This window comes from Meles meles, chromosome 13 (genome assembly GCF_922984935.1).
Source record: "Meles meles chromosome 13, mMelMel3.1 paternal haplotype, whole genome shotgun sequence".
Classification (NCBI taxonomy): domain Eukaryota; kingdom Metazoa; phylum Chordata; class Mammalia; order Carnivora; family Mustelidae; genus Meles; species Meles meles.
This window is the reverse complement of record NC_060078.1, coordinates 32,704,431-32,717,152: the sequence shown is the minus strand read 5'-3', so window position 1 is coordinate 32,717,152 and position 12,722 is coordinate 32,704,431. Positions and strand designations below refer to the sequence as shown.

The 12,722-nt window shown below is 44.3% G+C and overlaps 1 protein-coding gene across 2 annotated transcripts in view; it reads left to right on the top strand.

The window, feature by feature from the left end:
• ASCC1 (activating signal cointegrator 1 complex subunit 1) overlaps positions 1-8,036 on the top strand; it is a 103,787-nt gene extending 95,751 nt beyond the window's left edge. For both annotated transcript variants that reach the window (XM_046026862.1, XM_046026861.1), the window contains exons 10-11: positions 7,524-7,682; positions 7,872-8,036. In XM_046026862.1, coding sequence (XP_045882818.1) covers positions 7,524-7,640 — 117 coding nt within the window. In that variant the 3' untranslated portion in view covers positions 7,641-7,682; positions 7,872-8,036. The remainder of the gene's footprint in view (positions 1-7,523; positions 7,683-7,871) is intronic.
• Positions 8,037-12,722: the final 4,686 nt, after the last annotated feature.

The window sequence follows — 12,722 nt, the reverse complement described above, 5'->3', positions numbered from 1 at the left end:
GTAGAGACAGCTGGTGTATTCTGGATTTTTCAATTTTTTTGAGGGAGGCTTGGATGGCTATGTATTTCCCCCTTAGAACCGCCTTTGCTGTATCCCATAGGTTTTGGACTGAAATGTCTTCATTCTCATTGGTTTCCATGAATTGTTTAAGTTCATCTTTGATCTCCTGGTTGATCCAAGCATTCTTAAGCAAGGTGGTCTTTAGCTTCCAGGTGTTTGAGTTCCTTCTGAACTTTTCCTTGTGATTGTGTTCCAGTTTCAAAGCATTGTTATCTGAGAATATGCAGGGAATGACATGATTCTTTATATGGAAAACCCCAAAGACTCCACCCCCAAACTACTAGAACTCATACAGCAATTCAGTAACGTGGCAGGATACAAAGTCAATGTACAGAAATCAGTGGCTTTCTTATACACTAACAATGAAAATACAGAAAGGGAAATTAGAGAATCGATTCCATTTACTATAGCACCAAGAACCATAAGATACCTGGGAATAAACCTAACCAAAGAGGTAAAGGATCCGTACTCGAGGAACTACAGAACACTCATGAAAGAAATCAAAGAATACACAAAAAGATGGAAGACCATTCCATTCTCATGAATCAGAATAATAAACATTGTTAAAATGTCTATACTGCCTAGAGCAATCTATACTTTTAATGCCATTCCGATCAAAATTCCACCGGTATTTTTCAAAGAGCTGGAGCAAATAATCCTAAAATTTGTATGGAATCAGAAGAGACCCCGAATTGCTAAGGAAATGTTGAAAAACAAAAACAAAACTGGCGGCATCACGTTACCCGATTTCAAGCTTTACTACAAAGCTGTGATCACCAAGACAGCGTGGTACTGGCATAAAAACAGACACATAGACCAGTGGAACAGAGTGGAGAGCCCAGATATGGACCCTCAACTCTATGGTGAAATAATCTTCGACAAAACAGGAAAAAATATACAATGGAAAAAAGACAGTCTCTTCAATAAATGGTGCTGGGAAAACTGGACAGCGATATGTAGAAGAATGAAACTCGACCATTCTCTTACACCGTACACAAAGATAAACTCGAAATGGATAAAAGACCTCAACGTGAGACAGGAATCTATCAGAATCCTAGAGGAGAACATAGGCAGTAACCTCTTCGATATCAGCCACAGCAACTTCTTTCAAGATATGTCTCCAAAGGCCAAGGGAACAAAAGCGAAAATGAACTTTTGGGACTTCATCAAGATCAAAAGCTTCTGCACAGCAAAGGAAACAGTCAACAAAACAAAAAGGCAACCCACGGAATGGGAGAAGATATTTGCAAATGACAGTACAGACAAAAGGTTGATATCCAGGATCTATAAAGAACTCCTCAAACTCAACACACACAAAACAGATAATCATATCAAAAAATGGGCAGAAGATATGAACAGACATTTCTCCAACGAAGACATACAAATGGCTATCAGACACATGAAAAAATGTTCATCATCACTAGCCATCAGGGAGATTCAAATTAAAACAACATTGAGATACCACCTGACACCAATTAGAATGGCCAAAATTAGCAAGACAGGAAACAACGTGTGTTGGAGAGGATGTGGAGAAAGGGGAACCCTCTTACACTGTTGGTGGGAATGCAAGTTAGTGCAGCCACTTTGAAGAACAGTGTGGAGATTCCTGAAGAAATTAAGAATAGAGCTTCCCTATGACCCTGCAATTGCACTGCTGGGTATTTACCCCAAAGATACAGATGTAGTGAAAAGAAGGGCCATCTGTACCCCAATGTTTATTGCAGCAATGGCTACGGTCGCCAAACTGTGGAAAGAACCAAGATGCCTTTCAATGGATGAATGGATAAGGAAGATGTGGTCCATGTACACAATGGAGTATTATGCCTCCATCAGAAAGGATGAATACCCAACTTTTGTAGCAACATGGACGGGACTGGAAGAGATTATGCTGAGCGAAATAAGTCAAGCAGAGAGAGTCAAGTATCATATGGTCTCACTTATTTGTGGAGCATAACAAATAACATGGAGGACATGGGGAGATGGAGAGGAGAGGGAGTTGAGGGAAACTGGAAGGGGAGATGAACCATGAGAGACTATGGACTCTGAAAAACAACCAGAGGGTTTTGAAGGGGCGGGGGTGGGGGGGGTGGGGGTGGGGGTGGGAGGTTGAGGAACCAGGTGGTGGGTAATAGGGAGGGTACGTACTGCATGGAGCACTGGGTGTGATGCCAAAACAATGAACACTGTTATGCTGTAAATAAACAAAAAAAAAAAAAAAAAAAGAATTAGTATCTGCTGCTTGGGGTTTTGAGGGTGCAGTCAGAAGGTCATGTGGAGCCCACAGCAGGATGCCAGGCACACACGCTTGCCCAGTCAGGTGGCCAGTAACAATCTTTATTTTATTAGCGTTATCAGTACTTATATATGTATGACTCACTCTGCTCTTTTTTTTTTTTTGAAGATTTTATTTATTTATTTGACAGACAGAGATCACAAGTAGGCAGAGAGAGAGGGGGAAGCAGCCTCCCTGCTGAGCAGAGAGCCAGATGTGCGGCTCAATCCCGGGACCCCAAGATCATGACCTGAGCTAAAGGCAGAGGTTTAACCCACTGAGCCACCCAGGGACCCCACTCTGCTCTTTTAATACACATTTAGTAGCACTGGCATTAGCTGTGTTAAAACTCTCCTTTACTATATATTTGAGTTTGCAAAAATTTAAATCGACCTGGTAAAAACCACCATAAACAAAGTCAAATGACAAATGGGTCAAGGGCTGTATTTGCAATGCATGGTGTAGACAAAGGGTTCATTTTCTAATATATAAAGAACTACTACTCAATTAAAAAAATGAACAGTCGGGGCGCCTGGGTGGCTCAGTGGGTTAAGCCGCTGCCTTCAGCTCAGGTCATGATCTCAGGGTCCTGGGATCGAGTCCCGCATCGGGCTCTCTGCTCAGCGGAGAGCCTGCTTCCCTTCCTCTCTCTCTGCCTGCCTCTCCTGTGATTTCTCTCTGTCAAATAAATAAAATAAAATCTTTAAAAAAAAAATGAACAGTTGTAAGGCTTTTTATGGTGATATTTTCCCATTTAACGGTGCTACAGATTTCATGTCATGAATACATATACTCAGAGCAAAACAGGAAAACCCTAGATTGGAGGGGGACTCGGGACACATATAGCCAAAGAAATGTCCATGAGTGTGTAAACAGACCTGAAATTTTTGTTTGTGTTTCCCCATAAAGTAGCTCTCTCTCAGAAATGTTCTGTTGCTGTCTGCAGTACCCTCCTGTGTAGCCTGTCACCCATGATTTTCTCATCTCCTTTTCCTGGCTCCCTGCACCCAGAAAGTCACAGAGTCTTTTCTGGGTTTCATTCAGAGTGGTTCACAACTGCTCCAGTCTTTTCAGGCATGCAGCTACTATCTTAGTCAAAAAGATATTCAGTACCTTACGGGCCTGCTGGTTTCCCTTACTTTCCCTCGTTCCTCCTCCAGGCACCACAGTATACCACACCCAGATCAGTTTGCGTAAGACGGTTTCTGTGTCGGCTCCACCAACCTCCTCAGACACCTTCGGTGGTTCCCTACCATCTAGAATAGAGTCTGTCTTCTGAACCCCTCCCTCAGGGTCCTTTTGTGTGATTCACTGTTCTTCTGTCTCTAGCCTTACTGAGTCTTTTTCACTATGACTCTTTTTTTTTTAATATTTTATTTTTATTTATTTGACAGACAGAGATCACAAGCAGGCCGAGAGGCAGGCAGAGAGAGAGGGAGGAAGCAGGCTTCCTGCTGAGCAGAGAGCCCAACTTGGGGCTCGATCCCAGGACGCTGGAATCATGACCTGAGCCGAAGGCAGAGGCTTTTAACCCACTGAGCCACCCAGGCGCCCCTCACTATGACTCTTTAGGGACCCTCTAAACACTTAACTTGGTCAGCATGGCCTGGCCCACCGTGCCCATTTCTGCCTTTATGCTGCCCAGCTCAGCTCCCATCTCCTCTAGCCCGCTAGCTGTCCTCTGTGCCTTCAAGCGCCCATTGTTGCCTCACTGCGTGTATTAGCTGTCTGGACCTCCCCTCTCACGTTTAACCTCTGGCCCCTATGTTGTTTTAGGTAAACCTTTTCTTTCTTTTTTTTTTGTAAGGTAAACCTTTTCATTGAAGTAGAACATAATCCAGAAGTGCCCAGATCACAAAGTAGATCAGTAACTTTTCACAGAGTGAACACACCCATGTCATTCACATTCCTCACTTCTGATTCATACCCTGCCTCCCTAACTAGATGGTAAGCCCTTGAGAGACAGAACTACATCGTGTGCCTTTCTGTGAAAACGCATCAAATCAGGTGCTCAGTGACATTCCAAATCAGGAATTTAAGCTAAGAAAGGGATCTAGGGGGGCGCCTGGGTGGCTCAGTGGGTTGGGCTTCTGCCTTCAGCTCAGGCCATGATCTCAGGGTCCTGGGATTGGGCCTCGCATCAAGCTCCCTGCTCGACAGGGAGCCTGCTTCTCCCTTTCCCACTCCCCCTGCTTGTCTCTCTGTAAAATAAGTCAATAAAGTCTTCAAAAAAAAATTTAAAAAAAAGAGATCTAGGCTTTAACAGATAAGAAACACATAGAAGGGGTGCCTGGGTGGCTCAGTCGGTCAAGCGTCTGCCTTCTGCTCAGGTCATGATCCCGGGGTCCTGGGATCGAGTCCCACGTGGGCTTCTTGCTCAGTGGGGAGCCTGCCTCTCCCTCTGCCTGCTGCTCCCTCTGCTTATGCTCTCTCTCTCTCTGTGACAAATAAATTTAAAAAAAAAATTTTTTTTAAAAGAAACACAGAATTTAAAGGAGTATGTGAAATTCCCATTACTAACAGCAAATTCTTTCTTGACAACTAGTTACAGTTGAGATATGATTAGAGAGAATATAATTTGGTGAGTCTCTTCAGGGGTTTCTAGGTGGTGACCTGTAAGTAAGAGACCTTCAAATCTAATCTGAACAAGCCCGTGTCATAGCTTTCACTTTTCAGATAAGGTATGCAGACATGTACAACGTTAGTTTTCGTTGTCATTCTCTCCGGCAAATATTTATTGACCATACACAGTCTACTAGGTATGGTTCCAGCGTATGTTAGTATTCAGCTGTGAATAACACACAAGATCATTCCTCTATATAGAGCTCGTATTTTAATGAGTCACTAGAAATAATTGATAGAACTGAAAGAAAGGCTTTAAGACTGAAGGTACACAACAAGGTCTAAATAGGAGAATGGTGAAAAATGGTTATGAAATCCTCATCAACATACAGAGGGAATAAGAGCATGGAGATAGGAGGGGTTCAAGGACGATCAGCCCCGCTCTAGGGACATCAGGTGAGAAATCCGTTTGGGACATTACCAAAGGTACGAAAGATGGAGGCAACTCAGAAAGGTAAAATAAGTCCAGAGTTAAGGAGAGCAGAGAGATTTCAAAAACATCATAGGAAATTCTTAATTTTCAGCAGAGCCTTACAGTTTATAAGGAAGGGACTTTGACTTGTTCATCCCACTGGATCTTGGCCACTCTGATCACGTTGGCACAGTCATGCAGCTCCTGTGGGCCAGCCGTGAGTGTAGACCCACTGCCGGACTCTTCCCCAGGCTGCTCTTATCACCATTTTTCCTGTTTACTTTAAACCTCAAGCATGAGGAGCTCGCTGGCTGTCACGCTGTGCAGAGGTTGTCCACATAAGGCAGAGTGAGGTCAGGCACATCGTTTGGCAGCCCCTCGCCGTGGCTCTGTCGCTTGGAAACCTAGGCACAGGGGATGGACGGTAGAGGACCCCTAGGCTGCTAAGCCTGTAACAGTAACTTGTTGAAAGTATTATGAGTTCCCTTTTTGTTCTGTTTTGTCTTGTCTTTTATTGCCCCTTTGGTTATTTCTTTTTTGAACCTACAAGGCTTCAGTTTGCAAAGCTATCAATCTGCCAGTCTTGTTGACGTGGCTTTCACTTCGAATTAAGGTTCAACAAAGGGATTAGCAGATAACCATTCCAGGCTGTGTTTCTTCACACAAAAGGGTGGATATGGTTTGAACAGGCTGCCAAAGCCAGGAAGAGAAGTTAATTGCGTAAATCAATGCAGCCAAGAGCTGATCACCTTTCTGAAAGACAAGACCATGCAGCATACAACCTCTAAATAGATCTTTGGGGTCAAGTTGATGTCATGTGGAAGAATCAATATTTACTGGACTTTATAAAGTTAGCCTTAATGAACCCCAGGCATTTTGCTAGGCCACTAATTGCAGGAAGAGGGAAGGCGACAGTGGCTGAAGTCCATAGCTATGGAGCTTGTGTAAAAATAAGTGTAGAGACAGTCACTTGCTTTTATGCAAAGGGCCCAACCTAGATTCCACCTAAGCATTTCTTGGGTATGTGTATGGAAAGGCTGGCTTTCTTGGGATTTTACTGACATTTTAAGAAACAGCAACTCTTGCATCCTAACAGAAGAACATAAGCCCTTTACACTTCGACATCTAAGTAGTTATCTTTCTACTTCGTTATCTAAGTAGTTAACTTTCTGAGATGAGGTTTGTTTTTTTTTAAGATTTTATTTATTTATTTGACAGAGAGCACAAGCAGGGAGAGTGGCAGGCAGAGGGAGAGGGAAAAGCAGACTCCCTCCTGAGCAAGGAGCCCGAATCAGGATTCAATCCCAGGACCCTGGGATCATGACCTGAACTGAAGACAGACGCCTGACCAACCAAGTCACCCAGGCGCCCATTTGAGATGCACCCTGATGTCCTTTTGGATTCTGCCTTATAAAATGTGCTAATCACGAGGGCAGGTCCCTCTCAGAGTGTAGCTCATCCCTCCGTCTGACACACTTGAAAGCTTTTAAAGTAAAGAATTATAGTAAAGAGCGTTTACTTTAGGATGCTGGCTTCAGTCCAAGTTGAGTAAAAGGTTTTTTGATAAATATTATCATTTGCATGTGTGATATCATCTAGTAGAAGGCTGTTTGGTATGCCTGAATGTTCTGGATTCCTCTCGGGGGTTGGCAGAATCACTGGTGGGTTAGGAGCCTTATCTTCTATTTACTTTAATGGGTGCTTCTACTACATGTTGTTGACTAGGTGGAGGAATGCAATCAAATTTTGTCCTGGCTGTAACAAAATACTGACCCTGTAGAGTCGGGAACTAAAAGTCATGAAGCAGCTTTTGTTAGGTGCTGTGACTCAGAGTGTAGCCCCAGGATGTTTGTTACAGGTTCTTGGTCATGGGTGCTTAGTAGATAAATTTTGGAATTGACCTTTCAGCCCTCTTTCCTTAGTATCTTTCATCAGTGGAGGCTTTAAAATGCACCAGAGAGAAGAGCTTCTGTTCTCTTCTCTCTCCCACTCCCGTCCCTTCTCTCCAGGATCGTTTTTCAGAACAAACACAGAAAAAAAAGCACGAGCGGTTAGTTGGGATTGTTGTAGTGTTTTTACAAGAGAATCTGATAACTGCTATTTTCATCTGTAGTTTCCTTTGGATATTCATTGTGGGATTGTATTCTTTCTTTTCAGCTCTTTGAGAACTTCTACTTTGGTACCCTGAAGCTCAATTCAATTCACATCTCTCAGAGGTTCACGGTAGACAGCTTTGGAAACTACGCTTCCTGTGGGCAAATTGACTTCTCCTGAGGTGGATCTTGGGAAGTGCTAGAAGTTGAACATCCTCACCGGGTACTCAGGGAAAATACCTCTGTTTGAGTTACCGAAGAGGGAGGGAGAAATTTGGATGATGACTTTCCTGGGTGGTTCCCCGCACAAACCATGGTCTCTCATGGTTGTCCCCAGTCCTCAAACTGTCTGTCAGCTAAGGTGGCTGCGGGCACAAGGTGGTGTAACCTGTGGCTTGTTCATCTTTTACAGGGTCTGCCTTTCTTTCTGAAGCTCTTCGCTGAAAACGCATGTCTCAAGCCCATTGGAGCTGAGATTCACGTTACTTCTTATACACCTACGGATTTTGCTATAGCCATTAAACTCTTTCATAGTAGTACTTTAAAAGAGAATTAAAGACCTGGTTTTGTTACTTTCAAATGTCTATAGTTTTTAGAAGGTTTGATTTTTACTTCCCTTTAGACTTATACTTTTTTTAAAGATTTTATTATTTATTTTTAAAAAAGATTTTATTTATTTATTTGACTGAGAGAGATCACAAGTAGGTAGAGAGGTGGGCAAAGAGAGAGAGAAAGGGGAAGCAGGCTCCCCACCGAGCAGAGAGCTCGATACGGGGCTCGATCCCAGAACCCTGAGATCATGACCTGATCTCATGACCTGGCTCATGACCTGAGCCAAAGGCAGAGGCTTAACCCACTGAGCCACCCAGGCGCCCTGAAGATTTTATTTATTTTAGAGAGAGAGCGAGCAGGGCAGGGGCAGAGGGATAGGGAGAGAGAAAACCCAAGTAGACTCTGCGCTGAGCACGAAGTCCAGTCTCAAAGACCCTGAGATCATGACCTGAGGTGAAATCAGAAGTTGGACACTTAATCCACTGAGCTACCCTGGTGTCCCTGTACCTTAACTTTTTTTTTTTTTTAAGATTTTATTTATTGGGGCGCCTGGGTGGCTCAGTGGATTAAGCCGCTGCCTTTGGCTCAGGTCATGATCTCAGGGTCCTGGGATCGAGCCCCGCATCAGGCTCTCTGCTCCACGGGGAGCCTGCTTCCTCCTCTCTCTCTGCCTGCCTCTCTGCCTACTTGTGATCTCTCTCTCTGTCAAATAAATAAATAAAATCTTTAAAAAAAAAAAGATTTTATTTATTTATTGGGCAGAAAGAGAGAGTGAGAAGGGGAACACAGGCAGGGGGAGTGGGAGAGGGACAAGCAGTCTTGCTACTGAGCAGCGAGCCCAATGCGGGACTCGATCCCTGGACCCCAGGATCACGACCTGAGCCAAAGGCAGATGCTCAACTAGTTGGGCCACCCAGGTTCCCCTGTACCTTAACTTTTAATCACGACCCAGAAGTTCTTTTTTCTTATAGTAAAAGCCATACAACATGTAGTTTACCATTTTAACCATTTGTTACTGTCCAGTTCTGCACTGTTACGTGTCCTCACATTGTTCTGAAACATCTCCAGAACTTTCCCGTCTTGCAAATCTGAAACTATACCCATTAACAACTCTCCATTTCCTTCTCCCCCAGGTCCCTGGCAACCACCTTTCTACTTTCTCTATGAATTTGACTACTTTGGGTACCCCATAGAAGTGGGATCATACCGTATTTGTCTTTTTGTGACTGACTTACTGCACTTTAGCAAAACATCCTCAAGGTTTATCCATGTTGTAGCACTTGTCAGAATTCCCTCCCTTTTAGAAAGGCCGAATGATATTCCTCTGTACATGTACACCACGTTTGGTTTATCTCTTCAGCCACGACTGGGCACTTGGGTTCCTTGACCCCTTGGCTGTTGTGGATATAGTGCTCAGTGAACATGGGTGTAGAGGGATCTCTTTGCGATTCTGCTGTTAGTTCCTTTACTGCTCAGAATTTTACCTTTAGCAAAACAAAGTTTTTATCTTTTACTTTGGTCTGTCCTCTTCTGAACTTTTTATGTGTGTTAGGTTACCGTTCCTTACCTTCCCCTACCCTCCAGGCTTCCCAGGCCCCAGATGGCACTATGGCATCATGGCTCTTCTATATTTCCTTCAGGGCAGCAGCAGTAGAAACAATGAGGATAGGGGCAGGAGGATGCGGAGTTCCCTGGGACAAGGGCAGCTGCAGAAGCTCCTTTTTCTTTGTTGGAGACCAGTGGGTGGAGGGGGCTTGCAGCACAGCTTCCCCAACCCATCAGTCCTGCCATGTGCTCTACTGGGAAACTCCAGCCTCGGGCTCACCCTCATCTCCTCCTGTTCACATCCCTCTTCCTCCATGTTCCCTCTTTGTCTTCCCTTCATTCCTTACTCTTACTTTGATTCTCTCTGTTTGAGAAGTCTCCTTCTGAACCCTGTGCATTAAGGTCGCCACACAGTAAGGGCTGTGTGTACCGCTTGGATTTGTTCCTCAGTGTGACTGTACAGATCATTTGTGAATAAATGAATTTCCAAAGCCACTGAATTTTTCTCTAGTATTATCGCACAGTTTTAGCTTGACCCCCTTTGTCGGGGCGTGTTGGAACACCATGCTGCCCTCACGGACGCCCTGCCATCGTTGTATCATTCATCTGGAGCTTACATAGGAGTGCCCGCAGGTGGTTTCTCCCCGAGACGCTTTCTTCTAGGAACGTTCGTTTTTTATTTTTATTTAAGTTGAGGTTTTACCTTGTTTACCGCCGGAGGTCAGATGGCATGTGAGAAGGGGTGCTTCAAGGGATCATACTGAAAAGTGGAACTTGGTGTCCTCATCTCATCCCAGCACTTCTCTCTTATTGGTTGCTTTCCGACACCTGCCACCCGGCAGCCTTGGCCCCCAGGAAGTAAAGATGTCTTATTTTCAATGTCAGAGATGTATGACCTGTGTTTCCAGTAAATCTTTTTTTTTGTTTTATCTTTGGAAGAAGTGACCTTGTATATCCTAAATTCTTTTTTTTTTTTAAGATTTTATTTATTTGATTAGAGAGATCACAAGTAGGCAGAGAGGCAGGCAGAGGGAGAGGGAGAAGTGGGCTCTCCACCGAGCAGGGAGCCCGACTTGGGGCTCCATCCCAGGACCCTGAGATCATGACCTGAGCCAAAGGCAGAGGCTTAACCCACTGAGTTAACCAGGCATCCCCCAAATCCTTAATTCTTTTTTTTAAAAATTTTATTCCAAATCCTAAATTCTTAATAGAATTTAGAGATAACAGTGCATTTAAGGGCCTATTGTATTACTAAGTAATTTTTCACAAGTAATTTACCTCTTTCACTCTCCTCCTCTCACGACTCTACAGTGGGTTTTTCCAGAGGCTACATGACTTAGTGACATCTTCACCCTGATGGTTAATGGAGCATGTACTTCAGTATTTTTGTGTTTCCTAGAACCTTGTAAGTTGTAATTTTCCAAGATTCGGGATCCCCTCCTGCCAACTTGTAGTGGGGTACGTGTTGGAAGATTTGCTACTTGTGTTTATAAACAAATCTCCTTTAATAATATCACTTAGCAATTCATTCTGCACTGGAATGAAATTAAATCGCAGCTCCCATCATTCCCAGGCGGTTTTTGGAGACACTGACTTCACCATCAGCTCCTTGAAGAGCAGGAGGGAAAACGGTCTCTCACTGCAGTTATCACACAAGATCTGTGTTGTTACGTAAGAGACTTCATCACGGGAGAATAATCTTAATTTTTTGGGAAGGGACACAAGGAGTTAGTCCCGGACAAACTCCATACCCATGGTGGAAACATGTGGAAGTCGCTTTTTGTGGTGGTTATGTTTAAGTGAGCTCCAGAATTTACTAGAGTGGACACTGCTGAGAATTCAGCTTCGTAAAGACCCAGAGCTTGTTCTGATTCACTCCTGCACCGCGCGCTCTCCCTGGAGCGGAAGGGAACCCCACAGCACCAGGGTGCTGAGCGAGGAACACCTCTCAGATGCTCCCTTGATGCCTCCAGGGGAACCTAGATATGCCAGGACACCACAGGCGAGAGGATGGGCTGCCGTCGGGGCTGTTTTTATTGATAGCTTTCTTGTTGTTAATAAAGTGTTTTTTTTTTTTTTTTAAGATTTTTAAAATTTATTTGACAGAGATCACAAGTAGGCAGAGAAGCAGGCAGAGAGAGGGGAGGGTGGGAAGCCGGCTCCCTGCTGAGCAGAGAGCCGGATGTAGAGCTCTTTCCCAGGACCCTGAGACCATGACCTGAGCCAAAGGCAGAGGCTTAACCCACTGAGCCACCCAGGCGCCTAAAGTGTTATTTTTTTTATTTTTACTTTTTAAGAAAGATTTTATTTATTTATTTGACATACAGAGAGATATCACAAGTAGGCAGAGAGAGGGGGAAGCAGGCTCTCCGCTGAGCAGAGAGCCCGATGCAGAACTCGATCCCAGGACCCTGAGATCATGACCTGAGCTGAAGGCACAGGCCTAACCCCCTGAGCCACCCAGGCGCCCTAAGGTGTTCTTTCAAACAGAAGATCACATACGCTCAACTTGTGGCAGGTCATCAGCTGTACCCTTTAGGCTTTGTGCTCTTTTCAGTATGCATTTTATACTTCAGTTTAGATGGTGGTTTAAAAACAGATTTCAGGGGCTCCTGGGTGGTTCAGTGGGTTAAGCTTCTGCCTTCAGCTCGGGTCATGATCTCAGGGTCCTGGGATCGAGTCCCGCATCAGGCTCTCTGCTCACTAGGGAGCCTGCTTCCTCCTCTCTCTCTCTCTCTGCCTGCCTTTCTGCCTACTTGTGATCTCTCTCTGTCAAATAAATTCTTTTAAAAAAGAAAAAAAAAACATTTCATCATCCAGAGGTTACTACTCCCTGTGCATTTGAGCACATATCATATCGAATTGTTACATAATGTCTCACAAATAACAGCTAATATTTGCAGAATGCTCACATTTGTAATTTGTGTATTTTTTTTTTTTTAAGATTTCATTTATTTGAGAGATCACATGCAAGCAGTGGGGGGAAGGGGGGCAGAGAGAGAGAGAATCTCAGGCGGATCCACCGCCCCCACCCTTCGCTGAGCAAGGAGCCTGATGCAGGGCTTGATCCCAGGACCCTGAGGTCATAACCTGAGCTGAAGTCAGCCGCTTAACCGACTGAGCCACCCAGGCGCCCTGAGTATTAACTTATTATTCTTTACAACAG